This window comes from Benincasa hispida, chromosome 1 (genome assembly GCF_027475165.1).
Source record: "Benincasa hispida cultivar pf3 chromosome 1, pf3_genome.v1.1, whole genome shotgun sequence".
Taxonomy (NCBI): Eukaryota; Viridiplantae; Streptophyta; class Magnoliopsida; order Cucurbitales; family Cucurbitaceae; genus Benincasa; species Benincasa hispida.
Window position 1 is genome coordinate 33,424,384 of NC_143478.1, and position 16,568 is coordinate 33,440,951.

The following is a 16,568-nucleotide window of genomic DNA, read 5'->3' on the forward strand; positions in this document are numbered from 1 at the left end:
ATCATTTAGATCCCCTTTGATAAAAATGTAAGTCTCGCCAAAGATAATATAATTTAATTGGCATACAACTATACGAGTGTGTTAGTAACCACGAGGTTTGTGATTCAAATCCCCATTCCTCTAAATGTACTAAAAAAATTAAGCTATTTGGTAACCATTTTGTTTTCTATTTTTGTTTTTTAAAATAAGGTTTTCCAAAATTTCTTACTCATTGTTTTTGGGCAAATATCAATTTATACCTAAGATTGTATCAATTTAAACCATAAACTAAGAATTGTATCAATTTAAACCTTAAATTTTAGGGGTTATTTCAATTTAAATCCTGAACTTTGGGATTTATATCAATTTAAATCTCAAACTAATAATTAAATCAATTTAAATCCTGAAATTATACAAGTGTATTAATTTAAACCCAAAACTTTCATAAATATATCAATTTAAACCCTGAACATTAATAAGTATATCCAAATAAAATATAATTGAGGGTTTAAGTTGATACAATTATGAAAGTTCGGGATTTAAATTGATACAATCCTCAAAGTTCAGCCTTTAAATTTGCTTAGGATTTAATTGATACAACAACTAAAGTTCAAGTGTATAAATTGATATTTGCCCTTGTTTTTTTTTATTTTATTTCCCCGGTAAACTTAAAGATATAAATTATTAACCAATTTTCAAAAACAAAAACAAGCTTTTGAAAACACTTCTAAAATTTATATAACAAAACCTATAAACCAATAGATGGCAGTGACGTTTGTATGTTTAATTTTTTAAAATTGAAAACTAAAACCAAATTATTACCAAACGAGACATTTTTTGTTTTTGGTTTTTTAAAATTAAGTCTATAAACACTCGTCTTACCTTCAAGTTTCTTTACTTTATTATCTATTTTCTACTATTTTCTAAAAATCAAATCAAGTTTTGAAAACTCAAAAAACTAGATTTTGAAAAACTATTTTTGTTTGTGAAACTTTGTCTAAAAATTAAACTCTTTTTCTTATAAAAGAAAAAAAGGAAAAAAAAAAAAACATCTTAAAAAATGAAGAAAAACAAACAAAGAAAAAAAATCAAATAATTACCGAATATACCTTAAGTTTTCCTTACTACGTGATCACCATGATTTCACTATTCTGAACCAAAAAAGGTTATTAATCTGATCAAGTTAGTATTGTAGAAATTAGAAAAAATAATCATTTTCAAACATCCTTAAAATTAAGTTTAGTTAAATTTTAGGGAGACTTCCTATGATTTATAATTATAACTTAATCCTAAAGAGTCTCTCCCTTTTAATTTTTTCATGCAACGCAAACTGCGAACAGAAAAAGGGAATCTTTCCTATCTCTTACTTTTCTTGAGGATATTAATTTTGTAGTAAAGGCACAAGAGAAAGAGGTAAGAATGGTCCTATTCATAATTGATTGGTCTTGTAAAAAAAGTTGTTTGTTTGTTCAGATACTGAACAATGAATACTGATTCACTTTGATTTCTTTGTTTAGTCGATTATGGCTGGCGGCACAACGCTTGTTCAAGGATTGGAAATTATGACATAGCTACCAGCAAAAGCTTTAAATTACCTTTCCGGTTACAAGCTCAAAATCAGCTTCATTCCCTTTTTTTTCTCCCACATGTGAACTCTGTCTGTTTTGTAATTTGTAGCTCACTCAATCAGCCATGGAAGTAGGGAGGTAAGTTACTTCCTTCCCTTTTGGATTTGTAGTTATTCTATTCGTTGTTGTATTTTAAGAGACATTTTTCTGTTTCCTCTTGCATAACTGTGGTTGTGGAGTTGGAGGGGGATGTAACTTGGGTTTTAATTTGTGAAGGAATTTGTAAAATAGTTTTCTGTGGTAAAAGGAATTGAACCCACTTGTCTTGTTCACTCAATTTGATTTAGTACAGTAATTTGAGTCAGCTATGGTCATTTTCAAGGGTTTAACAGCTTCTGGGGAGTTGGGAATGAGTCGAAAGGGTATGGCAGAACTGATTTCTCTTTCTTTCTATCTGCTCTACTGCCTTAAAATTTTTGGGATTATTAGTAGTTTCATTAAGTGTTTGTGTTTGCAACTTGGTTATGTTTTCATAATTGCGTTAGATTCATAAAAATATTCGAACCTCTAGCCGTGTAATTCTAGCCATGTAAGGAGTTTGAGGCCTTTTTGTGTGAAGGAACTAAGAAGTTGATTCAGAAGTTAATTCCATAAGAAGACAGATTTAATATTTCAAAAGTGAAAAAGAAGTGAGATTTTTGTATGGATGGCCAAATTTCAGCGCGTTAATGTTGAATGACTAAATTTTGAAAAATCGATGAAAAATAACTTTCTGCTTGTGTCATAAAACACTCCACCATCCATTATCGCGTTAGTGATGTCTCACCCATCATGAAATGGTTGGAGCCTTAACACGATTTTCATTTTTAATCGCCTGTGATCTAATAAAAAACGACGGTTGCTTGAAAAAATTCATGATTGAAATGAATATCGCATTATGACTCCAATTATTTCACAATGGGAATGCCTTTAGCTCAGTGGTATGTGACATCAACAAAAGGTTAGTTTTCATTTGTTTTTTAGGATTGAGTCATTTTGTCTCTGTATTGAGTCATCTATACAAAAACTTCAAAAGAAGTTGGGTTCATAGAAAATATAGTGCCACATGGTTGAGTTATGACTCCTTTTGAAGATGGTTTTATTTTAACAATGACTGCATTCCCAAATTTGTTTTTGGTACTTCATTAAGTGTCCATTTTCTCTTCATGATTGAGTGTTTCTCCCCTCATTTATTTTCTATAACATTCATTAGATCGCTCTTTAAATCCTTCAGTTCATACTCAGGAAAGGCTACTTCAATTCGTCATCAGTAAACTAGTTAAGTGTTTACTTTAATCATTCACATCATTGTGTCATTTCCCTATGTATTGTCTATAGACCAGTACCAGACAAAGTTGGCAATAGGGGCGAATTTTAGTTCCCTTCTAAGATTAAATAATTACTAGCTAATCATTTATGAAATATTATGGTTGCCTGTTGGGTTGTCAACTATGCTACCGTTTTGCTTGTATTTCTATGTGCTGTTGAAATTCTTCCCCCATGTCCCCTCTCCTGTGATTCATTTCTTCAAAATCAAATAGTAGAATTATCTGTTGGTTTATCTGTTCCACTTGCTCCGTCCCCTGTCCAGGAGTTCAGAAGTTTTTCATCTGCAACACAGTGAAAGGAAACTTTCGTCTGCCAGAGAAACACACTCAAGGACTTCACTGAGAACATTGAGATCAATTTCAACAAGCTTTACTACTAGTTTTGATAGGCTTACGAGTTTTGGAAACATAAATTTTGATGAAGAAGTTAGGAGTAAAGGTTTGGGATACCTTAAAAGTATTGTTGATAAAAACCCAGTATTTCTTCATTTGTGGAATGAAATACTTGTCATGTTGTGTGTGATTGCTACTTCGTTGGATCCTTTTTTCTGTTATATTGCTACTTCGTTGGATCCTTTTTTCTGTTATATCCTGTTGGTTGATGAAGACAAAAGATGTGTTGGATTTGACAAGAAGTTGAGGACAGTAGTTGTAATTCTTCGCTCAATCACAGACTTCCTCTACATAATTCTTATTGTCTGTCATTTTCATTTTGGATATTCCTCATTTTATAATGCAAATCCTAATGATCCTGAATGTGGTGTTTGCACAAGAGCATGGAGATTCCTTTTTTCCTATTTCACAGTTGACGTTCTTTCAGTTCTTCCACTCCCCCAGGTATGAAAATTCAGCCTCTGCAGACTTAGATTCTACCAATAGAACATCTCAAGTTTTCCTCTAATTTTCTAATTCCTTGTATTTCCTTGAAGGATTTGATAAATGTAGACCCCCAAGATCCTGATCTTTTATTTATTTATTTATTTTCGTGATGATAATATTCTGATGCATTTGAAAAATACTCGCGTGCAGGTGGTAGTTTTAGTTGCCATTCCAAGCTTCAAAAGATATGGATTTATATATGCGGTGAGATCGTTGAAATATATTCTCATCGTTCAATATTTGCCAAGGGTCTTCCGAATCTACTCATTCTTAAAGAAAGTTAGATGGACCTCTAGCATTCTCCCAGAAACTGCCGGGGCTAAAGCTGCGTTCAATCTCTTCCTTTATATGCTTGCAAGCCATGTACGTTAATCGTTACTTTTGTGCTTCTTTTAGTTTTACATCTTTTTTGAGATTGATTACACAATAGTCAAAGATTGATTCAGTTAAAATTTTGGAATAGAAAGGGAGGGACAAGATGCAAAACATCATAAGTATGAAAAAGCATAAGATTGATCGATGGATCTTATGCTGTCTCGTGGTTTTTAAAAGCAATCTATGACATGAATGATTCAAGCTGTGACATTACATAATATGTGTAACTGTGCTATTCAACGTAGTTTTATGTTTCAGTATGTATTAGCAAGAGAATACCAGGATGTAGGTTCATTTATTAACCTTCATTTTTGTTCGTTTCGAAGAGTTAATACATGTTTTCAACTGATAATCAATAGGTCAAACTATTAATTTGTTTTGGTGAAGAACATACAGAAGCATGTTCTGTAGAAGTAGATACTTGATAGCAACAGTTACTCTCGTGTGCTTTCTTCTAATAAGCTTTTAATAATATTACTCTTTTAGGTTATTGGAGCGTTTTGGTACTTATTCACTATAGAGAGAAAAACAACTTGCTGGGAAGAAAGATATCCACATTGGCCTCTAAACTGCAAATATGTTGTAGGCAATTTGAGTGCCGACAATTTTTGCTCTCCGAAAGCTGAAAATGCGGCCAATTCTTTTGATTTTGGGATATTCAAAGAAGCTCTTCCTATTGTGGAATCAAAAGATTTCATCAAGAAATCTTCTCTCTGTTATTGGTGGGGTCTGCAGAAATTGAGGTTCGTCTCCAAAGATTCTCTACTCTCCAATACCTTTTCCTTGGATTTACTTTTACCAGTCAATAACTCATTGTCTAATAATAAAATTGTACTTGTGCTTCTTTTGCATTCTTGTTATGTGAGAAAGTTCTTACCTAGTAATGCATATTTTTTGAGCAAGGTAAAGACATTATTTGACTAAGTTAAGGTATCATTTCACTTTTATGCCTTGTTCTCACTTGACATCAATTTTAAATAGAGCTTACAGGACTCCATGTCATTTTGCTTTAAGAGTAATTTTTGTGCTTCTGCAAAAGAAAAGACAGATGAAGTTTATTGATTTATCATGGATACAAGATTGTCTTGTCTGAAAATGGAAGGACTTTACAAATTACACCTTGGAAACTCACCCCATGGTTCTCGATGATTGCATTTCATATGTACTTATCAAGTATTAAATATCTGGATGGACTGAAATTTCGAAAGAATAAATTACTTCAGCAACTGTCTGCATCTCTGACTTATAGGATTTTGCTTCCGACATGTCTCAAATATAATATGTTGCAGTTCTTTGGGTCAAGACCTCAAAACTAGTTACCATTTGTGGGAAGTCTACTTTGCAGTCACCATTACCGTTTCTGGCTTGGTATTATTTGCACTTCTTGTTGGAAATTTGCAGGTCAGTAGTTGAGCTTACTTCAAACTTGTCGAAATAGACATTATTTTGCCGGTTTTGTATCGACAAGTAGAATAGCACACAATAATTAGTTGTTTTGAAGGTTAAAAGTTTTAGTTTATATAATTCCTTGACATTATCTAATCTGACGATTTTTTTTTTTTTTTTCTAATTGTGTAATAGACATATCTGCAGTCAACCATAGCAAGGTTGGAGGAAATGAGACTGAAGGGGCAAGATATTGAGTTGTGGATGGCTTACCATTCCCTCCCGCCAAAGTTAAAGAAAAAGATTAAAAAGTATGAACGTTACAAGTGGCGAGAAACCAAAGGCGTCGACGTCGAGCAGCTTCTTCATAATCTTCCGAGAGATCTAAGAAGGGATACCAAACGACATCTGTGTTTGACGCCACTCTTAAGCGTAAGTTCGTAGTTTTATTTCGGGTTTCAGCATTGAGCATGCAGTTTTGAGAAAGTTTGCAAATCCAAAACCCCCTACGTTTAATATTATTTCCCGTCTATATACCATTCATTGTCATTCTTATGGTTGATAATATGTGATTAAGGTTTCGAAGTTTCAAAACATGGACGATAAGCTTCTGAACGCCATATGTGATTACCTAAAGCCAGTGCTATACATTGAGCGTAACTTAATTGTTCAAGAAGGAGAGCCACTGGATGAAATAGTGTTCATAATTCGAGGCAAAGTAATGATCTATTCAAAAAGAGATAGTGAAGGTGCAGCTGGTTCCTCAGGGTCCAAATGGCTTACCAAAGGTGACTTCTACGGAGAGGATCTTCTAGATTGGGCACTGCGAAATCCTACTTCGACAACCGTCCCCATATCTACCAAAACCATGCGGGCGCACTCAAAAGTCGAAGCGTTCGTCCTCATGGCAAATGATTTAAAGACTGTGGTCACAAAATTCTGGTGGCTTTTCAGTAGAAACTCTCCAAGTTTGAAAGCTATATGGGCACCATGGGCGGCTTTAGCTTTGCAGTTAGCATGGCGCCGATATCATAAAAGCAAGATGGAGAAGGATAAGTGTAAGTCTCCGCTAGCTATTGAGAGAAGGAATGCTATTCAGAATTCAAATGCTCCACTTCTTAACTCTACATACCTTGTTCGTGCTCTTCGTGCTCTTAAGCTAAAGGCCAAAAAAGCACAAGCAGAATCCAGCAGAGTCTGAGAAATAATGTAGTGTGCTTCTTCTTCTCTTTAGGCTTTTGTTTTTCTTTTCTTATTTATCTGTGAATGCTTCTTCTGTATATTCATTCCACCCTCTAGCTTCAGATTATGACTGCTTCACCTTTTCCAGGTTATTAAACTGCCAATATTGGTCTCCATGTACTTAAGTTTTTTCTTTTAAACCTTCTGCTAAAGTTGACTCAAATTTTACTGTCAAAATGTCATTTTATCCGTATCTTAAATAAAGATGTATAACTTTTTCATGTGTTAGTTATGCTTAGCATCAACTGAAAATACAATAATGCTTTCTCGCGCTCAAGTAATTCAATATGCTCACGTTCACCTTGGGTACATGACGGCTGAAGCGGGGGAGGTGCTGGCGTTGCTGGAGGGTCGGCGTTTGGCTGAGGTGCACGGGCGTGCTGATGTGTGGGTGGAGATGGATGCTGAAGGGTGTCGTGAAGAAGCTTTATTCCTTGTCTTTTGCTTCATCTCCTTTTGTGGTCATGTATGTTGATCTTATAATAGGGTATGATTTTGTTCCTCTTCTTCGTTTACTTTACTTGGTCTGTTAGTTTTCCTAGGGCGTGCACGGTTTGGTCGGTTCGATTTCGGACCGAACCATGAACCGAATCAAGGTGCTCGGTTTTTGGTGAAGTAGAACCGTTGAAAACCGATTTTAATCGATTTTGATTCTTGAATCAAACCAACCTGATTCGGTTCAGATTAGTTCGGTTCGGTTCTAGCTGATGGTTCAGTTTTTTTAATCCTTTTCCACTGCTGCCTTTGCCCTTCCAGTTAGTTTTTCCTATTCCTCGTTGCTAAAATCTGTTCATCCAAAATCTCGGCACCGGCGTGGAAGGATGTGATGAAGAAATGTGATTTTTTCAACTTTCAAATTTCAAAACCGAACTAATCTGTGATTTTTTCAAACCAAAAAATAACTGAGATGGAAGAAAATGAAAATGGGACTCGGCGCCGGCGTCGAAGGATGTGATGGACGGTGGAGTGGAGCCGTGTAGGTAGACGAAGAGATGCGATGGCATGACGGCTGACGATTGATGAGCGACTGACGTGCGTGGTGTGCGACTGCGACGGCTGGTCAAGTTTTAGTTTTTGGGAGTGGCCGACGACTGACGAGGACTTGGGGTTTTTTCATGATGTTGAAGAAGAAAGGAGATTGGGTCGTGGGTGGGTGCGGCTGACGATGACTGGGGGTTTTTTCAAAAATAATGTTTAAATTTTTTTTTTTGGGATTTCTACATAAAAGATGTTTAAGAATCGATCTAAAACGTATGGATCTTTATTAGTGGTTATTTACAATCTCTTCCATGCATACTCTCTCTTCCAAGCATATTATCTCCCTTACGCATATGTTGTCTCTCAATAATATATTTTATATATTCTCTTTCTCATAATTGTCATTTTTTCCTCTTCTCTCTCTTTTCTCCTTCCCCCTCCCTTTCTTTTCTCTTTCCGGCGATGTGAGTTGTAGACAATAGACAACGACATGGGACGAATTGATGGCTCGGCACGAGGTGACACGAACGACTTGGGGCAAATCGATGTCGTGGACAACATGGGATGAATCGACAGTGACGGTTAAGCAGATTTGGTCGATGGAATGGCGGGTGAGCAAATCCAGTCGACGACGACAAGGAGAGAGATCTATGGTGGCCATGGTTGAAGAAGAAAGATGAAGATGGAGGGTTATGTATTACAAACCCCATATGAAGATGGACTTTATTTTTTCCTATTTTTTATATATATTGTGATATATATGTACTTTTTTTTTTTTAGCTTTTGTAGGAAATTTGATATATACTATGTATTCGTTTATTTGATATAAACGAGTGCTTTTTTTTATTTAGACTTATTGTATTATGATATATATATTGTGGTGTAAATGAAATTTATGTACAATGGTATATTTCATATATTGGTTTATACTGTGATTCATGTCAAGCATTAAGTCAATCTCTAATTTATAAACTGCAGTATATTTCATATATTGGTTAGAATGTTTTCAAATTCCTAACAAAATGTTCTAAGGTATATTTAAAATAACCATTAATCCGTAAGAAAAAAAAATTGATATGTACAAATAAACAACGAAATAGATTACATGCACAGGTGTGAAACCCAATTTCCATTTTTCCTACTTAAGCAGGTGATGAAGGGATTAACTAGGTGAAAGTTAAATCTTATGTTGAAGAGAAGAAAATTTCTAAGTGTTGAATATATTTTCCTTGAGTAGCTTTGAGTTAAGCTTAAATCCTTGAAAATTGACTAAGTGTTGGACTAAGCATTGTTATGTGAGTAGCTTTGAGTTAAGCTTAAATCCTAAGTGTTGGACTAGGTATTGCTATGTATTGGCCACAAGATCTTGGAAAGAGTACTTGGGCAAAGGGAAAATTTGGAATTTGGTTAAGTATAGAAAATTGTGTTGATGCGTTGGAAGGGACCAATGCGTTGGAAGAAGTTGTATTGATGTGCTGAAAGGGACCAATGCATTAGAAGAAGTTGTGTTGATGCGTTGGAAGGGACCAATACGTTGGAAGAATTTGTGTTGATGCATTGGAAGGGTTGTTGGTGATGGCATGCAGTTGAAGGAAGGAAAATGGAAGTAATGCGTTGAACATCCAAGAGTTTGTGGACGCATATGAAGGATGAACTCATGGAGGATGTCATCGAAGAATTCTTAAGCCTTAAGTAAAGAAGGTAGCAGCATAAGAAGACATACAAAGGTAAGGGCCATGCATTGGTGAAAGAAGAAGGAGACACATTGGGTTGTGCTGATGCAAGGTCGCATTGATGGTGTAAGGAAGAGACACTTGGTCATGTGGCCAAGTAGGAGGTGTCGGTCATGGAGCAATCTTGGACGCCTATAAATAGGACCAAAGACTTCATTCTTCAGATCAAAACTCAAAATACATAAAGAAGAGTGGGAAATTTGAGGAAACCTTGCGTTGAGAGCACAATCCATGCGTTGGACATAGAAGTTCAAAGAGGACGCATTGGACAGTGAAGTCTGGAAAGTAGCATCAACTTGGGACGAGGATTTCTCCCAGGATACTCGTGCGTTTGATATGATTTAAAATCTATCTAAAAGCTAAAGGAGTCTAGTTTTCATGGTGGGGCTTTCAGAGAAGAAGCTCCAAGGAATCGGGCTGGAGAATGAGGAAAAGATAGAAGGGTCTAGCTGTCGGGTAAGCTGGGCCAGTCTTGATATTTTGATGATTCCAGCTAAACCACGAGAAGTTCTGAGCTAATATTTTAGGGTAAGATTTCTGAGACATTTTAGAGCATATTTGTGGAAGGAAGTATCTCTAGATAAAGTCTATAACTATGAGTAATCTGAGCTTTAAGTTGAATCTGGATTTTAGGATTCAAAAAGGAGCCTGAGGTGACAAAGGAACTTCTAGAGAGGAAGGTTCCTAAATGATCAAGGTGAGTGACTAAAATATTTAAAATGTTTTAAGAAACCATGTGCTAAAAAAAGATCTTTTAGATAAAAACATGTTTTCTAAGTTTTATTAAAGAAAGTTATTTTATGACTAATTTTACTTAAAACTCGATACCGAAGGACATTTGAGAAGGTATCCGAGTAGCTCGATACTGAAGGACATAGTTGAGAAGGTATCTGAGCAAAAGTACCCAAGTGTGGGGTAGTTCTTCTGATAAAAATCAGTTTTCTGGTCATTCATTGGGTTTTATAGCTCATGCTTTCCAAATGCTTTTCCTTTTCCCAGGTATCGAAAGGTGAGGAGTTCCAGGGTGCTGCTAAGGTCAAGGTCTACCACATGCCACAGTTACACTTCTAGAGAGTTTTACAGTTATTGTTCTAAACTTGTAATTAAGTCTTGATGTTGTATAAACGTTACATTGTTGTAATAAAATGGGCCTACTTAATCAGTTGACTATTCAATTTGTTCATTGGTATCAAAGTTATTTCCGCAAGAGTTATCAGACAATAACTGTCAACAAAAGGGTTGATAACTGCTGTAGTCACGCCTTTTCCCAAGCTAAGAGGGTGGTCTGGGGTAGGGTGTGACAACAGGTGAACAAACAATGAAATATTTCACATAATAACAAAAAATCAACATGAAAAATAAAATCATATTAAATGTCATTTTCTCTCTCCAAATGAAAATAGAAAAAAATATATCAAATGTATTTTATCTCTACAATCGAAAAAGGGGGAAATCATAATAAATGCATTTTCTCTCTCTATAATAAATGCATTATATGGTGATTTATGTCAAGGATTGAATTTATATACGGTAGTACATTTCATATATTGGTTAGAATATTTTCAATTTTCTAATAAAATGTTTTGAAGTATATTTTAAATAACCATGAATCTGTAGGAAAAAAAACGTGAAACGAATGAAAATAGAAAAAATTCATTAAATCTATTTTCCTCTCCAATTAAATTAAATAAATGGAAAAATTTCAACAAATAAATGCATTTTCTCTCCCCATCTCAAAATATGAAAAAAAAAATCATATTAAATGAATCTTCTCCCTCCATAATAAATGCAATTTTTCTCTCCATCATCAAGAAAGTTTTGAAATAGAGAAATATATATAAAAATCGGGAATAAAAACAACAAAAAGAATAAATTTGTCCAAAAATAATTTTAAAAGTCTTTCTTGAAAAAATTCAAATTTAAGACATTTTTGAAATATAGGACCTAAAAATGGTTTTTTTAAGTTAGGCATCCTATGAGAGAAAATGAAGATTGGGTTGGACTAATAAAAATAAAGATTGGGGCTGGTCTGATAAAAATAAAGATTGGGCTAGGCTATGATAAAGTAATATGCATATATATTTATTCAAATAAAACTTAATATATTTATTATTATAATGAGCATAGTTCGGTTCGATTTTCTACGATTTTTAGGGTAGTGAATCAAGGATCAAACCAAATCCCTCGACTTTGTTCTACAATGAACCGATTGTTTCATATGCTTAAAAAAATCGGACCGAACAAATTGGTTCGGTCCAGTTCATCGGTTCTTTTCAATTTTTGCACAATCCTAATTTTTCCCACTGGCTTTCCAGTCTTATTGGGGTTGAGACTGTCAGGAAACATTTTATCGAACTAATTTATTGAGGCTATTATTTAAAGAAAAAAAAAGAGTAATTCAATACTATAGTGCCTTCATGCTCACCTTCCTCCATGTTAAGAAATCGACAACCAAAGATAACAGAAAATGTAACAATAAAGAATCGACATAGAGAATTACATAGTTGTGTTACGTCTATGGGCAGAGGTAAGAGAGTAAATATATTATATTATATATCAAGAGGCGTCCCTATAGTTAGAGAGAGTATTTAGCACAACTTCGTACTTGGTTGTTCGAAGCTCCAGACTCAAGCATTCCAGAACTCTATACGCTCCTCCATGCTCGCTCACTCGCTCCCTTGTGTTTGCACTCAACAAATTCAACATCGCTGCTATGAAAAAAGCGAGCCAAACTTTGACGAATTGTGTTTGTGCTCCACAACCAACACCCCCATCACGAGTCAAAGTATTCTCCGACCTCCTCTTCTTTCTCATTCCACGGTATTTATAGTTACAAATAAAGAAGAATTACCTTGCCTACAAAAAGTATATTCTCGATTTCTTACTCAAGAAAGTCGAAATGAGCAATATTAGATTGTAAATTATGATGAAGCACTACCCTCGGTAAATTTGAAAACCTAAAGGCAACTGAAACAATCATCCGGTGAAAAGGTTCAAAATGGCTCCAATGAGAATAAAGAAATCAGGGAAAGAACCAAAGAAATCGACAATCTCGTCAATCTTGGAATAACAATGGAAAGTCACAGTGCTAAGGGCGTTTTGGGCACACAATATTACTATGTATTTTCGATTTGAAAGGTGGTATGTTATTAAAGACCAAAAATCAAGATGGATAGTTTTCGAATCAAAGAGCTTCTCAACCAAGATAACGTTCTAATGCTCCGTCTGTATTCAATGGTATCTAGACTTAGGTACCTCAAATCATGTCACAAATTATTTATCCAGTTTTTCCTATGAATTTGAATATTTTGGAGACAACAAAGTGTTAGTGGGCAACAGTGATGTTTTAAATATTGGCTAGGGTTGGCAACGGGGTCGAGGCGGGGGTTTCCCATTCCCATCCCTATAGGAGGAATTTACCCCAATCCCCACCCATATCCCTACCATTTGAAGGCGAAGACGGGGGTGTGGATTTCCAGTTTCCCTTATTAATCCCTGCGAGGATTCCATTTTTAATTCCCCACGAGGATTTTCCATTTAAATTGTTATATCTTTGGGGCCTTTTAAATATAAAAGTACATTTAAAAATATATACACTTTATATCAAAAAGTTCCAACAACACAATACTTTTGGAATTTTTTGTTATAAAGTGTAAATATTTTTAGAATTTTTCTATTTATAAGAATTTCCCTACATCTTTTTTGTTGAAGTTTCTTATATTTCACTTTTTTCATATATGTAATAATAATTAAAAAAAATTGAGTCATTTTGTTTAAAATTGCACTAGTCCACATAAAATAAACAAAATTTAATAGACGCAAAATTATGAAATAAACACAATTCACAAGCTCACAAATCCATGAAATAAGTTTACAACTTATATTAAATAAAGTTCGAATAAAATTTTGAGGTATAATAAAGTCAAATGTCTTATACAACAACCACAATCATAAACTTGTTCGTCCTTCTCTCTTCACCGATGACTTTATATTTAATTTTTTCTCCTTTCTCAACATCATCATGTCCTTAATTGTGAGTATTATTCCTATATTTTAAATATAATTGATAAAAATGTAAACAAAAAAAAAAGTAAACAACAAAACCACTTAACAAAGTGTCATAAAAAAAATAATGTTAATATTTGAGCATATCTCAGTCACCACACCATCTTCATTAGAGCCATATGCATCTTCTAAATAGTTGTTAAATGTTTAACCATTTCTTTTCTCGTGCTACTACCTTTTGTTGTCACATATTTATAATACAAAAGAATATTAACTAACATATTCAATGTCAAAGATAGGTTAAACAACATAAACAAACTTATGTCAAAACTTTAGTTGCAATCCAATTTTGAGCGCACATCAAAGTTTTTATTGTCTTCAGGTGAAGTTTATTATGATGTAGACTTATACTTCTATCACAGGTACTAAAAGTAGACTCTGATGCAACTCTAGATAATGAGATGATGATAACTTTTAAAATACAAGTTATTGTTCTCTCAAAGTTGGAATAATTAGGATCTTTAGTGATATAAAGCACTCATTATGAAGGAAAACACATCAAATTTCATATATGTAATAAACCCATACAAAAGTATCATTTTTAGTAAAAAAAAAAAACTGCTTCACTAACATAATTCAATGTAGGAATAAAAAATTTACTGTGTTGCAGTGAAGCCCAACGCAAGGGTATGCGTCCAAGTCTGTTTGATGCATGAAAGATACAGTTGACTCGTGCGTTTTATGTCATATCACCACATACAAGCATAGGCTTCTGACTGGTGGTGTCTGAACAGATTAGAAGTGGTAGACGGTTGTCCCAGGGTATGGAAATTAATGCAGTCAAATCACCAAGTGCTGAGAGATTGCTTATAAAAGGGGAAGCCACCTACAAAATCAAGAGTTAGACCCAATTACATGCATGAAGTAGGAGAGAAGATCATCATTCCACCGTTGATCAAGAGGTGCTAGCTAGAGAAAAGCTCTAGAGAGTTATCTTACTTAACTCCTCCACCAAGTTGGTCGTAGCAAGTATTAAACAAGCCAAAGAGGACAAGGGATTGAACTCTAAGATGCATTTCCATTACTATTCCATCATTTGAACTAAGATTGTTTGTACCAATATTTACTATCTTTAATTCAATCTTAATTTTAACCATACCACTTCTCCATTTGTTTACTCTCAAATCTATCCGTGTTTTGTGAATTTTCTTACTTAATGAGAGCATGAAATATGTTGTGTAACTCTTCCTGATCAGTTGATTAAAGTGATCAAGTAGTTAAGTCACTCGAGAGAGGAATGATGCATTAAGTTAGGGCGTGAGGAAATTTTAGAGATAGAATTGATCATGTCTTTTCACATGTTCTTTATGACCAATACATGCACCCTAAAGATAGGATTACATGTGGCGTTCGCATCGGGAGGTGTTGGACTTAGCATGAACTAAAGAATAGAATCTCTGATGCATATCACATACATTTAGATTGTAAACAAGCATCTATATCATCTTCATAGGCTTGCTAAGCTTACTACCACTTACACTTAGAACCATTCATCCATAAATCTCCTTTTCCCTCTAAACTTCTATTTCTTCTTACATGTGTGCATTAGCTTAGTGTAAATAACCAACATTTCTCAAGTTAATTAGGAAACATCTGCAATAGATCCAAAAACAAGGTCTGCGTTAGAGCATTTTAGAATCCATATATTCAACCCTAGACTTACCAGGAAACTTAGGTTAGATTTATACTTGGGTCTAACTTAAGAGAACTTGTACACATTCATAAAGTGTGCACGCATCTTTTACTGACACATCGTCTACTTTCATAACAAGAGATAGATCAATTCTCTATCCATCTTCACTTATCATATTCATTCATCACTATTCTCGACCATTATTTTAAGCGCGTTTAGAATCAAAATCACAGGCAAACAGATGACTAATATGTCTCTAGAAATTTCTTGTAAAATGGGATAATTGACCCTATTCAATTTTCACAAACTCAGAATGTCAAAATCAGATGATGAGGATAAGATAGGTTCATCTAAATATGCATCAAACTTTTGCTTCTGATTCATCTTATTAGAATTTGATATAAACAAGTCATAATCATTAAAATCATCAAATTCTCTAATCTTTGATACTCCATCTAAATTTTTAGAGCGAGAATCATCACTTTTACTTTCATGCTTCAGCTGATATTCTTTCTCCATTTTTGAACAAAATTTTTTAATCCTTCCATCTCAAGAAAAATTATCTCCATAAATTCTAAAGGAGTAAAACTCAATCAACTTCAATTTGTAATATAGATTTGAAACTGCAATTATGATCACTATGAAGGAAATTTCGAAAAAGTTCCTTTGAGCGGAAGCAAAGATCGATAGATGGTGCCTCTTTTGGGTTCACCAATCTTGATCGGATCACAATTTCTTCTTATTAGATCGACATCACCCGTTTGGGCTTTATGGGCTCTGATACCATATTAGATAGTATGAGGTTTCATCTCAAAACCAATTGGCAATGAGAGGAGTAACCCATCTATCCTATAAAGAGTGTGAGTCCCCTTGGTTTTCCAATGTGGGATTCTCAACATTATTAACGGCGTTATATAAAGAGACTAATCATTTCGTAGTCCGATCTTATACAAACTCTTTATATATGATACCCTCACTCACATGTCTCCACATGAATGATCAGGATTATATCATTTGTAGCACTTTACAATACTTGTAACACCTACAAAGTAGGCCGTATCTATAGTGTCACAAGGATAAGGTACCCAGTCTTATCCATCTACTACAGACTGTTTAGGTTATTATTTAAACAAGATCCACTTGTGTGTCTCTACATACTTGTTTAAATTACATGAAATAACCTCAGATCTTAGTTTATTGAATTGAGTATATGGTGATAAAACACCTATTTTAATAACAACAATATGTTTGTACAAAGTTTACAAAACTATGAGATTACAAATAGATTTAGGATACCAATCTCAACACACTATACCATGAATTTTCTTCCAATACTTATCAAACTTTGAAATCATATTTGAAG

At 34.3% G+C, this 16,568-nt stretch overlaps 1 protein-coding gene and 1 long non-coding RNA gene across 4 annotated transcripts; both read left to right on the plus strand.

Moving 5' to 3' along the window:
- Positions 1 to 1,178: 1,178 nt before the first annotated feature.
- Positions 1,179 to 7,024, plus strand: LOC120090730 (cyclic nucleotide-gated ion channel 1-like). 3 transcript variants are annotated; one of them, XM_090315157.1, is made up of 9 exons: positions 1,182 to 1,392; positions 1,497 to 1,685; positions 3,178 to 3,436; positions 3,470 to 3,751; positions 3,944 to 4,156; positions 4,655 to 4,911; positions 5,458 to 5,569; positions 5,750 to 5,986; positions 6,132 to 7,024. In XM_090315157.1, the coding sequence occupies exons 2-9, from the start codon at positions 1,672 to 1,674 to the stop codon at positions 6,753 to 6,755; spliced, it is 1,998 nt and encodes a 665-aa protein (XP_090171283.1). In that variant the 5' UTR covers positions 1,182 to 1,392; positions 1,497 to 1,671; the 3' UTR covers positions 6,756 to 7,024. The 3 variants fall into 3 exon arrangements, with proteins under 3 accessions (XP_038904375.2, XP_090171283.1, XP_090171280.1); XM_039048447.2 differs by having other exon boundaries at positions 1,179 to 1,392; positions 3,178 to 3,751; XM_090315154.1 differs by having other exon boundaries at positions 1,392 to 1,685; positions 3,178 to 3,751.
- Positions 7,025 to 7,119: 95 nt separating this feature from the next.
- LOC150038392 (uncharacterized) lies at positions 7,120 to 8,711 on the plus strand. Its single transcript, XR_016530451.1, has 2 exons — positions 7,120 to 7,283; positions 8,250 to 8,711. It is a non-coding gene; the product is annotated as an uncharacterized LOC150038392 (long non-coding RNA).
- Positions 8,712 to 16,568: the final 7,857 nt, after the last annotated feature.

What these genes read in the sequence shown, in the direction of transcription:
- LOC120090730 (XM_039048447.2), top strand. An exon ending in TTTATATGCTTGCAAGCCAT is followed by an intron (nt 4,157 to 4,654) that starts GTACGTTAATCG and finishes TTACTCTTTTAG; the next exon opens with GTTATTGGAGCGTTTTGGTA. An exon ending in TTCTTGTTGGAAATTTGCAG is followed by an intron (nt 5,570 to 5,749) that starts GTCAGTAGTTGA and finishes ATTGTGTAATAG; the next exon opens with ACATATCTGCAGTCAACCAT.